We start from the raw sequence: 13258 nt of genomic DNA, 5'->3' as shown, positions 1-13258 counted from the left end.
CTGCCCTGCGCAGTGCCCACGGGTTGCAGGGGGACAGCCTGCTCCACCACGTGGAGCAGAAGTGGCTGCAGAGACATTTAATGCCTTCCCCACCACTGTCTTCAAGGTGGATGATGAGCTCTGGGAAACCCAGAGACATCAGTTGGAGGACTGTGACTGCGGTAAGAATAAACCCCCAGACAACCCCAAACTTGTGTAGGGTTTGCTGCTGCAGCTGGATGCATGCAAGTCTACGAGACCCGCACGGGTTCATCCCGTGGAACTGCAAGGAGCTCCGTAGGACTCCATTTCAGGGCCAGCTGTCTTTCACGTTTTCCGCCATGGGTTGGACACAGGAATTGAAAGTATAGGAGACAACTCTGTGAATGACGCTGAGCCGGGAGGAACTGTTGATTCCCTGAGGGTGCGCAGGCCTTGCAGAGAGACCTGGACAAACTGAGGGGCTGCTTTTATAATTTCTTTGGGGAGCCCAGGTGTCTGATCACGCATCTTTGAATCATGGCTGGCGATCAGTTTCCTTTTATAGATTTCTTGCAATTGTTTTTTAGCCCTAACCTGCATGGTTTCCGCTGGAGCCCTCGGGTACACGTAAGACGTTCAGGCAGCACATGCTGCCAGCGCGGATCCAGGTCTCATTACCCAGCCAAGCCAATTGAATGCTGTGAAGCACACCTTCCAAAATACGGATTAAAGGAACCTCGGCTCTGATAACAGCACACAAGCACAAGATTTTGTTTGCTTTTGATTTAATAGCATATCTTTCTCTTTTAGTAACACTTGCGGTGATGCATGAATAAACAGAAGCACTCTATTAAAAAATGTCCGATGCAACCAAAATTCTCCCCGGGAGGATACTGTGGAAGACCGTGCTGAAGTCTAGGTAGACTACCTCAGCAGCCTTTCCCTCATCTACCCATCCGGTCACACGGTCATAGAAGGAGATGACGTTGGGCAAGCACAACCTGCCTTTCACGAGCCCGTGCTGGCCGGGCCCGATCCCCTGCATGTCATGCACGTGCCGTGTGATGTGTACGGAGATGATTTGCTCCGTAACTTTCCCCGGTACCGAGGTCAGGGAAGAGACAGGAGAGAGGAGAGTGGAGCAGTGCAGCGGTGCGGCTGTGCTTGTGACAGCAGCAGACGCGTCACAGCGGGGGGGCGGGGCGTTGTCAGGAGGCTGTCAGAGTAGAGGCAGCGCTGCGGCACTTTGGCCTAGGCCTTCGGTGAGTGCGGTACGCACCTGCTAGCGGCTATGGCTCGGGTGGCTCGGGTGGTCTTCATCACCCTGGCGTTGATGGGAATCGTCCCTTTGGCAACTCTGCTTGTAAACGGCGATGTGCTTGAGCACATTCAGCTGTATGCGGAGCAGCCGAGTCCGGACATGGCTCAGCCACTGCACGGCACGGAGCAGGGGAGCCAGGGGCCGAGCTGGGAGGCCACGGGAACCCTGCTCCTTGATGCCCTGCTGCAGTGGCGGCTCTGGGTCTTGCCCGGAGTCCTTATCCTGTTCTCTGGCTTCCTGTGCTGCGTCAGGAAAACCAACTATTTGCCAGGGAGCAGAAGCAAGTTTGGGGTCTGTGCTGCGACCCTTGCCGTCTTCCTTACGCTCCTCTTCCGCAAGATAGCGCAACGTACGCTGGCCGCTGGCGGCAGCGACCAGCAAAGTTCCAGCAGCGAGGAGGAGGACGAGGAGGAGGACGAGGAAGAGGAAGAGGACAGTGACTTGGACGAGACACGCGACGTAGACAGAGTTTGGGCCGACAGCACCCAGTGGCCAGCGCCACACGCGGCCGGCAAGTGCCAGCTGGTGGAGGAGCTGGTGGACGACCTTCTTCGTGCCTGCCGAGGAAAGACGTGCCACAGCTTCGTGCCCCGGCTGCAGCCGGCCATCGGGGTGGCCTGCGTCTGTGAAGGATGGAGTGCCCAGGAAGACAACGTCATCTACCGCCTGCTCGTGCCCATGAGAGCTCCCCCCGGGCACGCCTTCCGTGTGGAGCTGGGCAACCCAAAGGAGACACCAAAAAGCAAGAAGTCCTGTCTGCGTGTGGAGCTGGAGTGCATGTGTGCGAGGGAGCGGCTGCTGGGGGACATGCTCTGCTTTCTCCACCACACTCGGAGGGAACTGAGAGAAAACCAGGAAGCCAGCCTCCTCAACACATTGTGCAGGGCCTCCTATCTGGACGTGCGGAAAACCACGCGCTGGTTCCAGAACCGGGTGAAAGCAGCCTGGAATTGTCTGCCTCAGTCGCGTGACTGGGGCCTGGAGCTGGTGCCCTCCGACCACTCCTGCAAGATCAAGCTGACCCCCCCCTCCAAGAGCACCTTCACCATCGAGATGACTCTTGGGGTGCAGCTTGATGAGTCGGGCACGTTCCTGAGCTTTGACTAGGCTCAGGCTATGCTTCTGTCTTCTTCTCTGTCTCTGTCTTCCCAAGTATGTCCTTCTCTCTCTTAAATAAAATTAATAGTAGTATTAATCATACCAGCGCTCCTCTCGTTCTTCCCGCTGAGCACCGATGCTGAGCACGTAGGGGTGTGCTGTGAGAAGAGAGGAGCACACAAAAGCGAGGCACTGACCTGTACCATGCAGGACTTACGCTCTTCTGCCTACGCAGGTAAACCCACTATGAGGGGGCCTGCTGAAAACTCGATTCTCCCCGTTCCCGCATCATCACAGAGCATCGCCGTGTCTTATTCATGCCGCCGGACCTTCCTCTGTGCTTGGCGTAAGGCAGATGGTTGCGTCAGCATCAGGGAAGGGAGATCTGGTACCTCAACAAGCAGGGAGAAAATACGATCAAACAGCTTGTGGGTTGAGACAGGGGCAGGGAGATCTCTCACCAGCTACCATCCCAGCTTTTGGAAGACGAAGTCAATTTATTGCCAGTTAATGACAGGGTTGAACAGTGAAAACAAAGCAAATCTAAAACCACTTTTCTCCTACAACCTCTACTCTCAAGGCTCAACTTTATGCCTGAAACTTCAACCTCCTCCCCCCAAGATGAGCAGGAGGGACAGGGGATGGGGCTGTGGTCAGTCCTTAATGTTTCGTCTCTGCTGCTCCTCCATGGCCACTGTCTTCCCCCATGGAGGGTGCTGCTGAATCCAGAACTGATCCTGTGTGAGCTTCCCACAGGCTGCAGCGCTCCAAGCCCTGCCCCAGCACGGCTTTGAAGCGTGAGGTGTATCTGTCAGGCACTGCTCCACACAGGTCCCCGTGGCTGGCAGCTCCCCCTGGCCTCCGCCCCCACCGCGGGCTGCTCTCTGTGGGCTGCAGCTCCAGCCCAGGGCTGCTCCATGTGCTTTGGCCTCCTCCAGGCCTCGTCCACTGCTGCACCGTGGGCTCCTTCCTGGCTGTGCACGGAGGTCTGCCCTGCGCAGTGCCCACGGGCTGCAGGGGGACAGCCTGCTCCACCACGTGGAGCAGAAGTGGCTGCAGAGACATTTAATGCCTTCCCCACCACTGTCTTCAAGGTGGATGATGAGCTCTGGGAAACCCAGAGACATCAGTTGGAGGACTGTGACTGCGGTAAGAATAAACCCCCAGACAACCCCAAACTTGTGTAGGGTTTGCTGCTGCAGCTGGATGCATGCAAGTCTACGAGACCCGCACGGGTTCATCCCGTGGAACTGCAAGGAGCTCCGTAGGACTCCATTTCAGGGCCAGCTGTCTTTCACGTTTTCCGCCATGGGTTGGACACAGGAATTGAAAGTATAGGAGACAACTCTGTGAATGACGCTGAGCCGGGAGGAACTGTTGATTCCCTGAGGGTGCGCAGGCCTTGCAGAGAGACCTGGACAAACTGAGGGGCTGCTTTTATAATTTCTTTGGGGAGCCCAGGTGTCTGATCACGCATCTTTGAATCATGGCTGGCGATCAGTTTCCTTTTATAGATTTCTTGCAATTGTTTTTTAGCCCTAACCTGCATGGTTTCCGCTGGAGCCCTCGGGTACACGTAAGACGTTCAGGCAGCACATGCTGCCAGCGCGGATCCAGGTCTCATTACCCAGCCAAGCCAATTGAATGCTGTGAAGCACACCTTCCAAAATACGGATTAAAGGAACCTCGGCTCTGATAACAGCACACAAGCAGAAGATTTTGTTTGCTTTTGATTTAATAGCATATCTTTCTCTTTTAGTAACACTTGCGGTGATGCATGAATAAACAGAAGCACTCTATTAAAAAATGTCCGATGCAACCAAAATTCTCCCCGGGAGGATACTGTGGAAGACCGTGCTGAAGTCTAGGTAGACTACCTCAGCAGCCTTTCCCTCATCTACCCATCCGGTCACACGGTCATAGAAGGAGATGACGTTGGGCAAGCACAACCTGCCTTTCACGAGCCCGTGCTGGCCGGGCCCGATCCCCTGCATGTCATGCACGTGCCGTGTGATGTGTACGGAGATGATTTGCTCCGTAACTTTCCCCGGTACCGAGGTCAGGGAAGAGACAGGAGAGAGGAGAGTGGAGCAGTGCAGCGGTGCGGCTGTGCTTGTGACAGCAGCAGACGCGTCACAGCGGGGGGGCGGGGCGTTGTCAGGAGGCTGTCAGAGTAGAGGCAGCGCTGCGGCACTTTGGCCTAGGCCTTCGGTGAGTGCGGTACGCACCTGCTAGCGGCTATGGCTCGGGTGGCTCGGGTGGTCTTCATCACCCTGGCGTTGATGGGAATCGTCCCTTTGGCAACTCTGCTTGTAAACGGCGATGTGCTTGAGCACATTCAGCTGTATGCGGAGCAGCCGAGTCCGGACATGGCTCAGCCACTGCACGGCACGGAGCAGGGGAGCCAGGGGCCGAGCTGGGAGGCCACGGGAACCCTGCTCCTTGATGCCCTGCTGCAGTGGCGGCTCTGGGTCTTGCCCGGAGTCCTTATCCTGTTCTCTGGCTTCCTGTGCTGCGTCAGGAAAACCAACTATTTGCCAGGGAGCAGAAGCAAGTTTGGGGTCTGTGCTGCGACCCTTGCCGTCTTCCTTACGCTCCTCTTCCGCAAGATAGCGCAACGTACGCTGGCCGCTGGCGGCAGCGACCAGCAAAGTTCCAGCAGCGAGGAGGAGGACGAGGAGGAGGACGAGGAAGAGGAAGAGGACAGTGACTTGGACGAGACACGCGACGTAGACAGAGTTTGGGCCGACAGCACCCAGTGGCCAGCGCCACACGCGGCCGGCAAGTGCCAGCTGGTGGAGGAGCTGGTGGACGACCTTCTTCGTGCCTGCCGAGGAAAGACGTGCCACAGCTTCGTGCCCCGGCTGCAGCCGGCCATCGGGGTGGCCTGCGTCTGTGAAGGATGGAGTGCCCAGGAAGACAACGTCATCTACCGCCTGCTCGTGCCCATGAGAGCTCCCCCCGGGCACGCCTTCCGTGTGGAGCTGGGCAACCCAAAGGAGACACCAAAAAGCAAGAAGTCCTGTCTGCGTGTGGAGCTGGAGTGCATGTGTGCGAGGGAGCGGCTGCTGGGGGACATGCTCTGCTTTCTCCACCACACTCGGAGGGAACTGAGAGAAAACCAGGAAGCCAGCCTCCTCAACACCTTGTGCAGGGCCTCCTATCTGGACGTGCGGAAAACCACGCGCTGGTTCCAGAACCGGGTGAAAGCAGCCTGGAATTGTCTGCCTCAGTCGCGTGACTGGGGCCTGGAGCTGGTGCCCTCCGACCACTCCTGCAAGATCAAGCTGACCCCCCCCTCCAAGAGCACCTTCACCATCGAGATGACTCTTGGGGTGCAGCTTGATGAGTCGGGCACGTTCCTGAGCTTTGACTAGGCTCAGGCTATGCTTCTGTCTTCTTCTCTGTCTCTGTCTTCCCAAGTATGTCCTTCTCTCTCTTAAATAAAATTAATAGTAGTATTAATCATACCAGCGCTCCTCTCGTTCTTCCCGCTGAGCACCGATGCTGAGCACGTAGGGGTGTGCTGTGAGAAGAGAGGAGCACACAAAAGCGAGGCACTGACCTGTACCATGCAGGACTTACGCTCTTCTGCCTACGCAGGTAAACCCACTATGAGGGGGCCTGCTGAAAACTCGATTCTCCCCGTTCCCGCATCATCACAGAGCATCGCCGTGTCTTATTCATGCCGCCGGACCTTCCTCTGTGCTTGGCGTAAGGCAGATGGTTGCGTCAGCATCAGGGAAGGGAGATCTGGTACCTCAACAAGCAGGGAGAAAATACGATCAAACAGCTTGTGGGTTGAGACAGGGGCAGGGAGATCTCTCACCAGCTACCATCCCAGCTTTTGGAAGACGAAGTCAATTTATTGCCAGTTAATGACAGGGTTGAACAGTGAAAACAAAGCAAATCTAAAACCACTTTTCTCCTACAACCTCTACTCTCAAGGCTCAACTTTATGCCTGAAACTTCAACCTCCTCCCCCCAAGATGAGCAGGAGGGACAGGGGATGGGGCTGTGGTCAGTCCTTAATGTTTCGTCTCTGCTGCTCCTCCATGGCCACTGTCTTCCCCCATGGAGGGTGCTGCTGAATCCAGAACTGATCCTGTGTGAGCTTCCCACAGGCTGCAGCGCTCCAAGCCCTGCCCCAGCACGGCTTTGAAGCGTGAGGTGTATCTGTCAGGCACTGCTCCACACAGGTCCCCGTGGCTGGCAGCTCCCCCTGGCCTCCGCCCCCACCGCGGGCTGCTCTCTGTGGGCTGCAGCTCCAGCCCAGGGCTGCTCCATGTGCTTTGGCCTCCTCCAGGCCTCGTCCACTGCTGCACCGTGGGCTCCTTCCTGGCTGTGCACGGAGGTCTGCCCTGCGCAGTGCCCACGGGCTGCAGGGGGACAGCCTGCTCCACCACGTGGAGCAGAAGTGGCTGCAGAGACATTTAATGCCTTCCCCACCACTGTCTTCAAGGTGGATGATGAGCTCTGGGAAACCCAGAGACATCAGTTGGAGGACTGTGACTGCGGTAAGAATAAACCCCCAGACAACCCCAAACTTGTGTAGGGTTTGCTGCTGCAGCTGGATGCATGCAAGTCTACGAGACCCGCACGGGTTCATCCCGTGGAACTGCAAGGAGCTCCGTAGGACTCCATTTCAGGGCCAGCTGTCTTTCACGTTTTCCGCCATGGGTTGGACACAGGAATTGAAAGTATAGGAGACAACTCTGTGAATGACGCTGAGCCGGGAGGAACTGTTGATTCCCTGAGGGTGCGCAGGCCTTGCAGAGAGACCTGGACAAACTGAGGGGCTGCTTTTATAATTTCTTTGGGGAGCCCAGGTGTCTGATCACGCATCTTTGAATCATGGCTGGCGATCAGTTTCCTTTTATAGATTTCTTGCAATTGTTTTTTAGCCCTAACCTGCATGGTTTCCGCTGGAGCCCTCGGGTACACGTAAGACGTTCAGGCAGCACATGCTGCCAGCGCGGATCCAGGTCTCATTACCCAGCCAAGCCAATTGAATGCTGTGAAGCACACCTTCCAAAATACGGATTAAAGGAACCTCGGCTCTGATAACAGCACACAAGCAGAAGATTTTGTTTGCTTTTGATTTAATAGCATATCTTTCTCTTTTAGTAACACTTGCGGTGATGCATGAATAAACAGAAGCACTCTATTAAAAAATGTCCGATGCAACCAAAATTCTCCCCGGGAGGATACTGTGGAAGACCGTGCTGAAGTCTAGGTAGACTACCTCAGCAGCCTTTCCCTCATCTACCCATCCGGTCACACGGTCATAGAAGGAGATGACGTTGGGCAAGCACAACCTGCCTTTCACGAGCCCGTGCTGGCCGGGCCCGATCCCCTGCATGTCATGCACGTGCCGTGTGATGTGTACGGAGATGATTTGCTCCGTAACTTTCCCCGGTACCGAGGTCAGGGAAGAGACAGGAGAGAGGAGAGTGGAGCAGTGCAGCGGTGCGGCTGTGCTTGTGACAGCAGCAGACGCGTCACAGCGGGGGGGCGGGGCGTTGTCAGGAGGCTGTCAGAGTAGAGGCAGCGCTGCGGCACTTTGGCCTAGGCCTTCGGTGAGTGCGGTACGCACCTGCTAGCGGCTATGGCTCGGGTGGCTCGGGTGGTCTTCATCACCCTGGCGTTGATGGGAATCGTCCCTTTGGCAACTCTGCTTGTAAACGGCGATGTGCTTGAGCACATTCAGCTGTATGCGGAGCAGCCGAGTCCGGACATGGCTCAGCCACTGCACGGCACGGAGCAGGGGAGCCAGGGGCCGAGCTGGGAGGCCACGGGAACCCTGCTCCTTGATGCCCTGCTGCAGTGGCGGCTCTGGGTCTTGCCCGGAGTCCTTATCCTGTTCTCTGGCTTCCTGTGCTGCGTCAGGAAAACCAACTATTTGCCAGGGAGCAGAAGCAAGTTTGGGGTCTGTGCTGCGACCCTTGCCGTCTTCCTTACGCTCCTCTTCCGCAAGATAGCGCAACGTACGCTGGCCGCTGGCGGCAGCGACCAGCAAAGTTCCAGCAGCGAGGAGGAGGACGAGGAGGAGGACGAGGAAGAGGAAGAGGAAGAGGACAGTGACTTGGACGAGACACGCGACGTAGACAGAGTTTGGGCCGACAGCACCCAGTGGCCAGCGCCACACGCGGCCGGCAAGTGCCAGCTGGTGGAGGAGCTGGTGGACGACCTTCTTCGTGCCTGCCGAGGAAAGACGTGCCACAGCTTCGTGCCCCGGCTGCAGCCGGCCATCGGGGTGGCCTGCGTCTGTGAAGGATGGAGTGCCCAGGAAGACAACGTCATCTACCGCCTGCTCGTGCCCATGAGAGCTCCCCCCGGGCACGCCTTCCGTGTGGAGCTGGGCAACCCAAAGGAGACACCAAAAAGCAAGAAGTCCTGTCTGCGTGTGGAGCTGGAGTGCATGTGTGCGAGGGAGCGGCTGCTGGGGGACATGCTCTGCTTTCTCCACCACACTCGGAGGGAGCTGAGAGAAAACCAGGAAGCCAGCCTCCTCAACACCTTGTGCAGGGCCTCCTATCTGGACGTGCGGAAAACCACGCGCTGGTTCCAGAACCGGGTGAAAGCAGCCTGGAATTGTCTGCCTCAGTCGCGTGACTGGGGCCTGGAGCTGGTGCCCTCCGACCACTCCTGCAAGATCAAGCTGACCCCCCCCTCCAAGAGCACCTTCACCATCGAGATGACTCTTGGGGTGCAGCTTGATGAGTCGGGCACGTTCCTGAGCTTTGACTAGGCTCAGGCTATGCTTCTGTCTTCTTCTCTGTCTCTGTCTTCCCAAGTATGTCCTTCTCTCTCTTAAATAAAATTAATAGTAGTATTAATCATACCAGCGCTCCTCTCGTTCTTCCCGCTGAGCACCGATGCTGAGCACGTAGGGGTGTGCTGTGAGAAGAGAGGAGCACACAAAAGCGAGGCACTGACCTGTACCATGCAGGACTTACGCTCTTCTGCCTACGCAGGTAAACCCACTATGAGGGGGCCTGCTGAAAACTCGATTCTCCCCGTTCCCGCATCATCACAGAGCATCGCCGTGTCTTATTCAATGCCGCCGGACCTTCCTCTGTGCTTGGCGTAAGGCAGATGGTTGCGTCAGCATCAGGGAAGGGAGATCTGGTACCTCAACAAGCAGGGAGAAAATACGATCAAACAGCTTGTGGGTTGAGACAGGGGCAGGGAGATCTCTCACCAGCTACCATCCCAGCTTTTGGAAGACGAAGTCAATTTATTGCCAGTTAATGACAGGGTTGAACAGTGAAAACAAAGCAAATCTAAAACCACTTTTCTCCTACAACCTCTACTCTCAAGGCTCAACTTTATGCCTGAAACTTCAACCTCCTCCCCCCAAGATGAGCAGGAGGGACAGGGGATGGGGCTGTGGTCAGTCCTTAATGTTTCGTCTCTGCTGCTCCTCCATGGCCACTGTCTTCCCCCATGGAGGGTGCTGCTGAATCCAGAACTGATCCTGTGTGAGCTTCCCACAGGCTGCAGCGCTCCAAGCCCTGCCCCAGCACGGCTTTGAAGCGTGAGGTGTATCTGTCAGGCACTGCTCCACACAGGTCCCCGTGGCTGGCAGCTCCCCCTGGCCTCCGCCCCCACCGCGGGCTGCTCTCTGTGGGCTGCAGCTCCAGCCCAGGGCTGCTCCATGTGCTTTGGCCTCCTCCAGGCCTCGTCCACTGCTGCACCGTGGGCTCCTTCCTGGCTGTGCACGGAGGTCTGCCCTGCGCAGTGCCCACGGGCTGCAGGGGGACAGCCTGCTCCACCACGTGGAGCAGAAGTGGCTGCAGAGACATTTAATGCCTTCCCCACCACTGTCTTCAAGGTGGATGATGAGCTCTGGGAAACCCAGAGACATCAGTTGGAGGACTGTGACTGCGGTAAGAATAAACCCCCAGACAACCCCAAACTTGTGTAGGGTTTGCTGCTGCAGCTGGATGCATGCAAGTCTACGAGACCCGCACGGGTTCATCCCGTGGAACTGCAAGGAGCTCCGTAGGACTCCATTTCAGGGCCAGCTGTCTTTCACGTTTTCCGCCATGGGTTGGACACAGGAATTGAAAGTATAGGAGACAACTCTGTGAATGACGCTGAGCCGGGAGGAACTGTTGATTCCCTGAGGGTGCGCAGGCCTTGCAGAGAGACCTGGACAAACTGAGGGGCTGCTTTTATAATTTCTTTGGGGAGCCCAGGTGTCTGATCACGCATCTTTGAATCATGGCTGGCGATCAGTTTCCTTTTATAGATTTCTTGCAATTGTTTTTTAGCCCTAACCTGCATGGTTTCCGCTGGAGCCCTCGGGTACACGTAAGACGTTCAGGCAGCACATGCTGCCAGCGCGGATCCAGGTCTCATTACCCAGCCAAGCCAATTGAATGCTGTGAAGCACACCTTCCAAAATACGGATTAAAGGAACCTCGGCTCTGATAACAGCACACAAGCACAAGATTTTGTTTGCTTTTGATTTAATAGCATATCTTTCTCTTTTAGTAACACTTGCGGTGATGCATGAATAAACAGAAGCACTCTATTAAAAAATGTCCGATGCAACCAAAATTCTCCCCGGGAGGATACTGTGGAAGACCGTGCTGAAGTCTAGGTAGACTACCTCAGCAGCCTTTCCCTCATCTACCCATCCGGTCACACGGTCATAGAAGGAGATGACGTTGGGCAAGCACAACCTGCCTTTCACGAGCCCGTGCTGGCCGGGCCCGATCCCCTGCATGTCATGCACGTGCCGTGTGATGTGTACGGAGATGATTTGCTCCGTAACTTTCCCCGGTACCGAGGTCAGGGAAGAGACAGGAGAGAGGAGAGTGGAGCAGTGCAGCGGTGCGGCTGTGCTTGTGACAGCAGCAGACGCGTCACAGCGGGGGGGCGGGGCGTTGTCAGGAGGCTGTCAGAGTAGAGGCAGCGCTGCGGCACTTTGGCCTAGGCCTTCGGTGAGTGCGGTACGCACCTGCTAGCGGCTATGGCTCGGGTGGCTCGGGTGGTCTTCATCACCCTGGCGTTGATGGGAATCGTCCCTTTGGCAACTCTGCTTGTAAACGGCGATGTGCTTGAGCACATTCAGCTGTATGCGGAGCAGCCGAGTCCGGACATGGCTCAGCCACTGCACGGCACGGAGCAGGGGAGCCAGGGGCCGAGCTGGGAGGCCACGGGAACCCTGCTCCTTGATGCCCTGCTGCAGTGGCGGCTCTGGGTCTTGCCCGGAGTCCTTATCCTGTTCTCTGGCTTCCTGTGCTGCGTCAGGAAAACCAACTATTTGCCAGGGAGCAGAAGCAAGTTTGGGGTCTGTGCTGCGACCCTTGCCGTCTTCCTTACGCTCCTCTTCCGCAAGATAGCGCAACGTACGCTGGCCGCTGGCGGCAGCGACCAGCAAAGTTCCAGCAGCGAGGAGGAGGACGAGGAGGAGGACGAGGAAGAGGAAGAGGACAGTGACTTGGACGAGACACGCGACGTAGACAGAGTTTGGGCCGACAGCACCCAGTGGCCAGCGCCACACGCGGCCGGCAAGTGCCAGCTGGTGGAGGAGCTGGTGGACGACCTTCTTCGTGCCTGCCGAGGAAAGACGTGCCACAGCTTCGTGCCCCGGCTGCAGCCGGCCATCGGGGTGGCCTGCGTCTGTGAAGGATGGAGTGCCCAGGAAGACAACGTCATCTACCGCCTGCTCGTGCCCATGAGAGCTCCCCCCGGGCACGCCTTCCGTGTGGAGCTGGGCAACCCAAAGGAGACACCAAAAAGCAAGAAGTCCTGTCTGCGTGTGGAGCTGGAGTGCATGTGTGCGAGGGAGCGGCTGCTGGGGGACATGCTCTGCTTTCTCCACCACACTCGGAGGGAGCTGAGAGAAAACCAGGAAGCCAGCCTCCTCAACACCTTGTGCAGGGCCTCCTATCTGGACGTGCGGAAAACCACGCGCTGGTTCCAGAACCGGGTGAAAGCAGCCTGGAATTGTCTGCCTCAGTCGCGTGACTGGGGCCTGGAGCTGGTGCCCTCCGACCACTCCTGCAAGATCAAGCTGACCCCCCCCTCCAAGAGCACCTTCACCATCGAGATGACTCTTGGGGTGCAGCTTGATGAGTCGGGCACGTTCCTGAGCTTTGACTAGGCTCAGGCTATGCTTCTGTCTTCTTCTCTGTCTCTGTCTTCCCAAGTATGTCCTTCTCTCTCTTAAATAAAATTAATAGTAGTATTAATCATACCAGCGCTCCTCTCGTTCTTCCCGCTGAGCACCGATGCTGAGCACGTAGGGGTGTGCTGTGAGAAGAGAGGAGCACACAAAAGCGAGGCACTGACCTGTACCATGCAGGACTTACGCTCTTCTGCCTACGCAGGTAAACCCACTATGAGGGGGCCTGCTGAAAACTCGATTCTCCCCGTTCCCGCATCATCACAGAGCATCGCCGTGTCTTATTCAAGCCGCCGGACCTTCCTCTGTGCTTGGCGTAAGGCAGATGGTTGCGTCAGCATCAGGGAAGGGAGATCTGGTACCTCAACAAGCAGGGAGAAAATACGATCAAACAGCTTGTGGGTTGAGACAGGGGCAGGGAGATCTCTCACCAGCTACCATCCCAGCTTTTGGAAGACGAAGTCAATTTATTGCCAGTTAATGACAGGGTTGAACAGTGAAAACAAAGCAAATCTAAAACCACTTTTCTCCTACAACCTCTACTCTCAAGGCTCAACTTTATGCCTGAAACTTCAACCTCCTCCCCCAAGATGAGCAGGAGGGACAGGGGATGGGGCTGTGGTCAGTCCTTAATGTTTCGTCTCTGCTGCTCCTCCATGGCCACTGTCTTCCCCCATGGAGGGTGCTGCTGAATCCAGAACTGATCCTGTGTGAGCTTCCCACAGGCTGCAGCGCTC

The 13258-nt window shown here is 56.6% G+C and overlaps 3 protein-coding genes across 3 annotated transcripts; all 3 read left to right on the top strand.

Moving 5' to 3' along the window:
- Positions 1–54: 54 nt before the first annotated feature.
- Positions 55–2482, top strand: LOC124417226 (inositol 1,4,5-trisphosphate receptor-interacting protein-like 1). Its single transcript, XM_046901262.1, has 2 exons — positions 55–1223; positions 1622–2482. The coding sequence occupies exons 1-2, from the start codon at positions 942–944 to the stop codon at positions 2387–2389; spliced, it is 1050 nt and encodes a 349-aa protein (XP_046757218.1). The 5' UTR covers positions 55–941; the 3' UTR covers positions 2390–2482.
- Positions 2483–7474: 4992 nt separating this feature from the next.
- On the top strand, positions 7475–9224 carry LOC124417224 (inositol 1,4,5-trisphosphate receptor-interacting protein-like 1). Its single transcript, XM_046901253.1, has 2 exons — positions 7475–7959; positions 8358–9224. Exons 1-2 carry the CDS (start codon positions 7678–7680, stop codon positions 9129–9131), a joined length of 1056 nt encoding a protein of 351 aa, XP_046757209.1. The 5' UTR covers positions 7475–7677; the 3' UTR covers positions 9132–9224.
- Positions 9225–9475: 251 nt separating this feature from the next.
- Positions 9476–12593, top strand: LOC124417215 (inositol 1,4,5-trisphosphate receptor-interacting protein-like 1). The gene is made up of 2 exons (XM_046901242.1): positions 9476–11334; positions 11733–12593. Exons 1-2 carry the CDS (start codon positions 11053–11055, stop codon positions 12498–12500), a joined length of 1050 nt encoding a protein of 349 aa, XP_046757198.1. The 5' UTR covers positions 9476–11052; the 3' UTR covers positions 12501–12593.
- Positions 12594–13258: the final 665 nt, after the last annotated feature.

This window comes from Gallus gallus, chromosome 1, assembly GCF_016699485.2.
Source record: "Gallus gallus isolate bGalGal1 chromosome 1, bGalGal1.mat.broiler.GRCg7b, whole genome shotgun sequence".
Lineage (NCBI taxonomy): Eukaryota > Metazoa > Chordata > Aves > Galliformes > Phasianidae > Gallus > Gallus gallus.
Note: the sequence above shows the minus strand (reverse complement) of the source record. Positions and strands in the feature narration are given on the sequence as shown.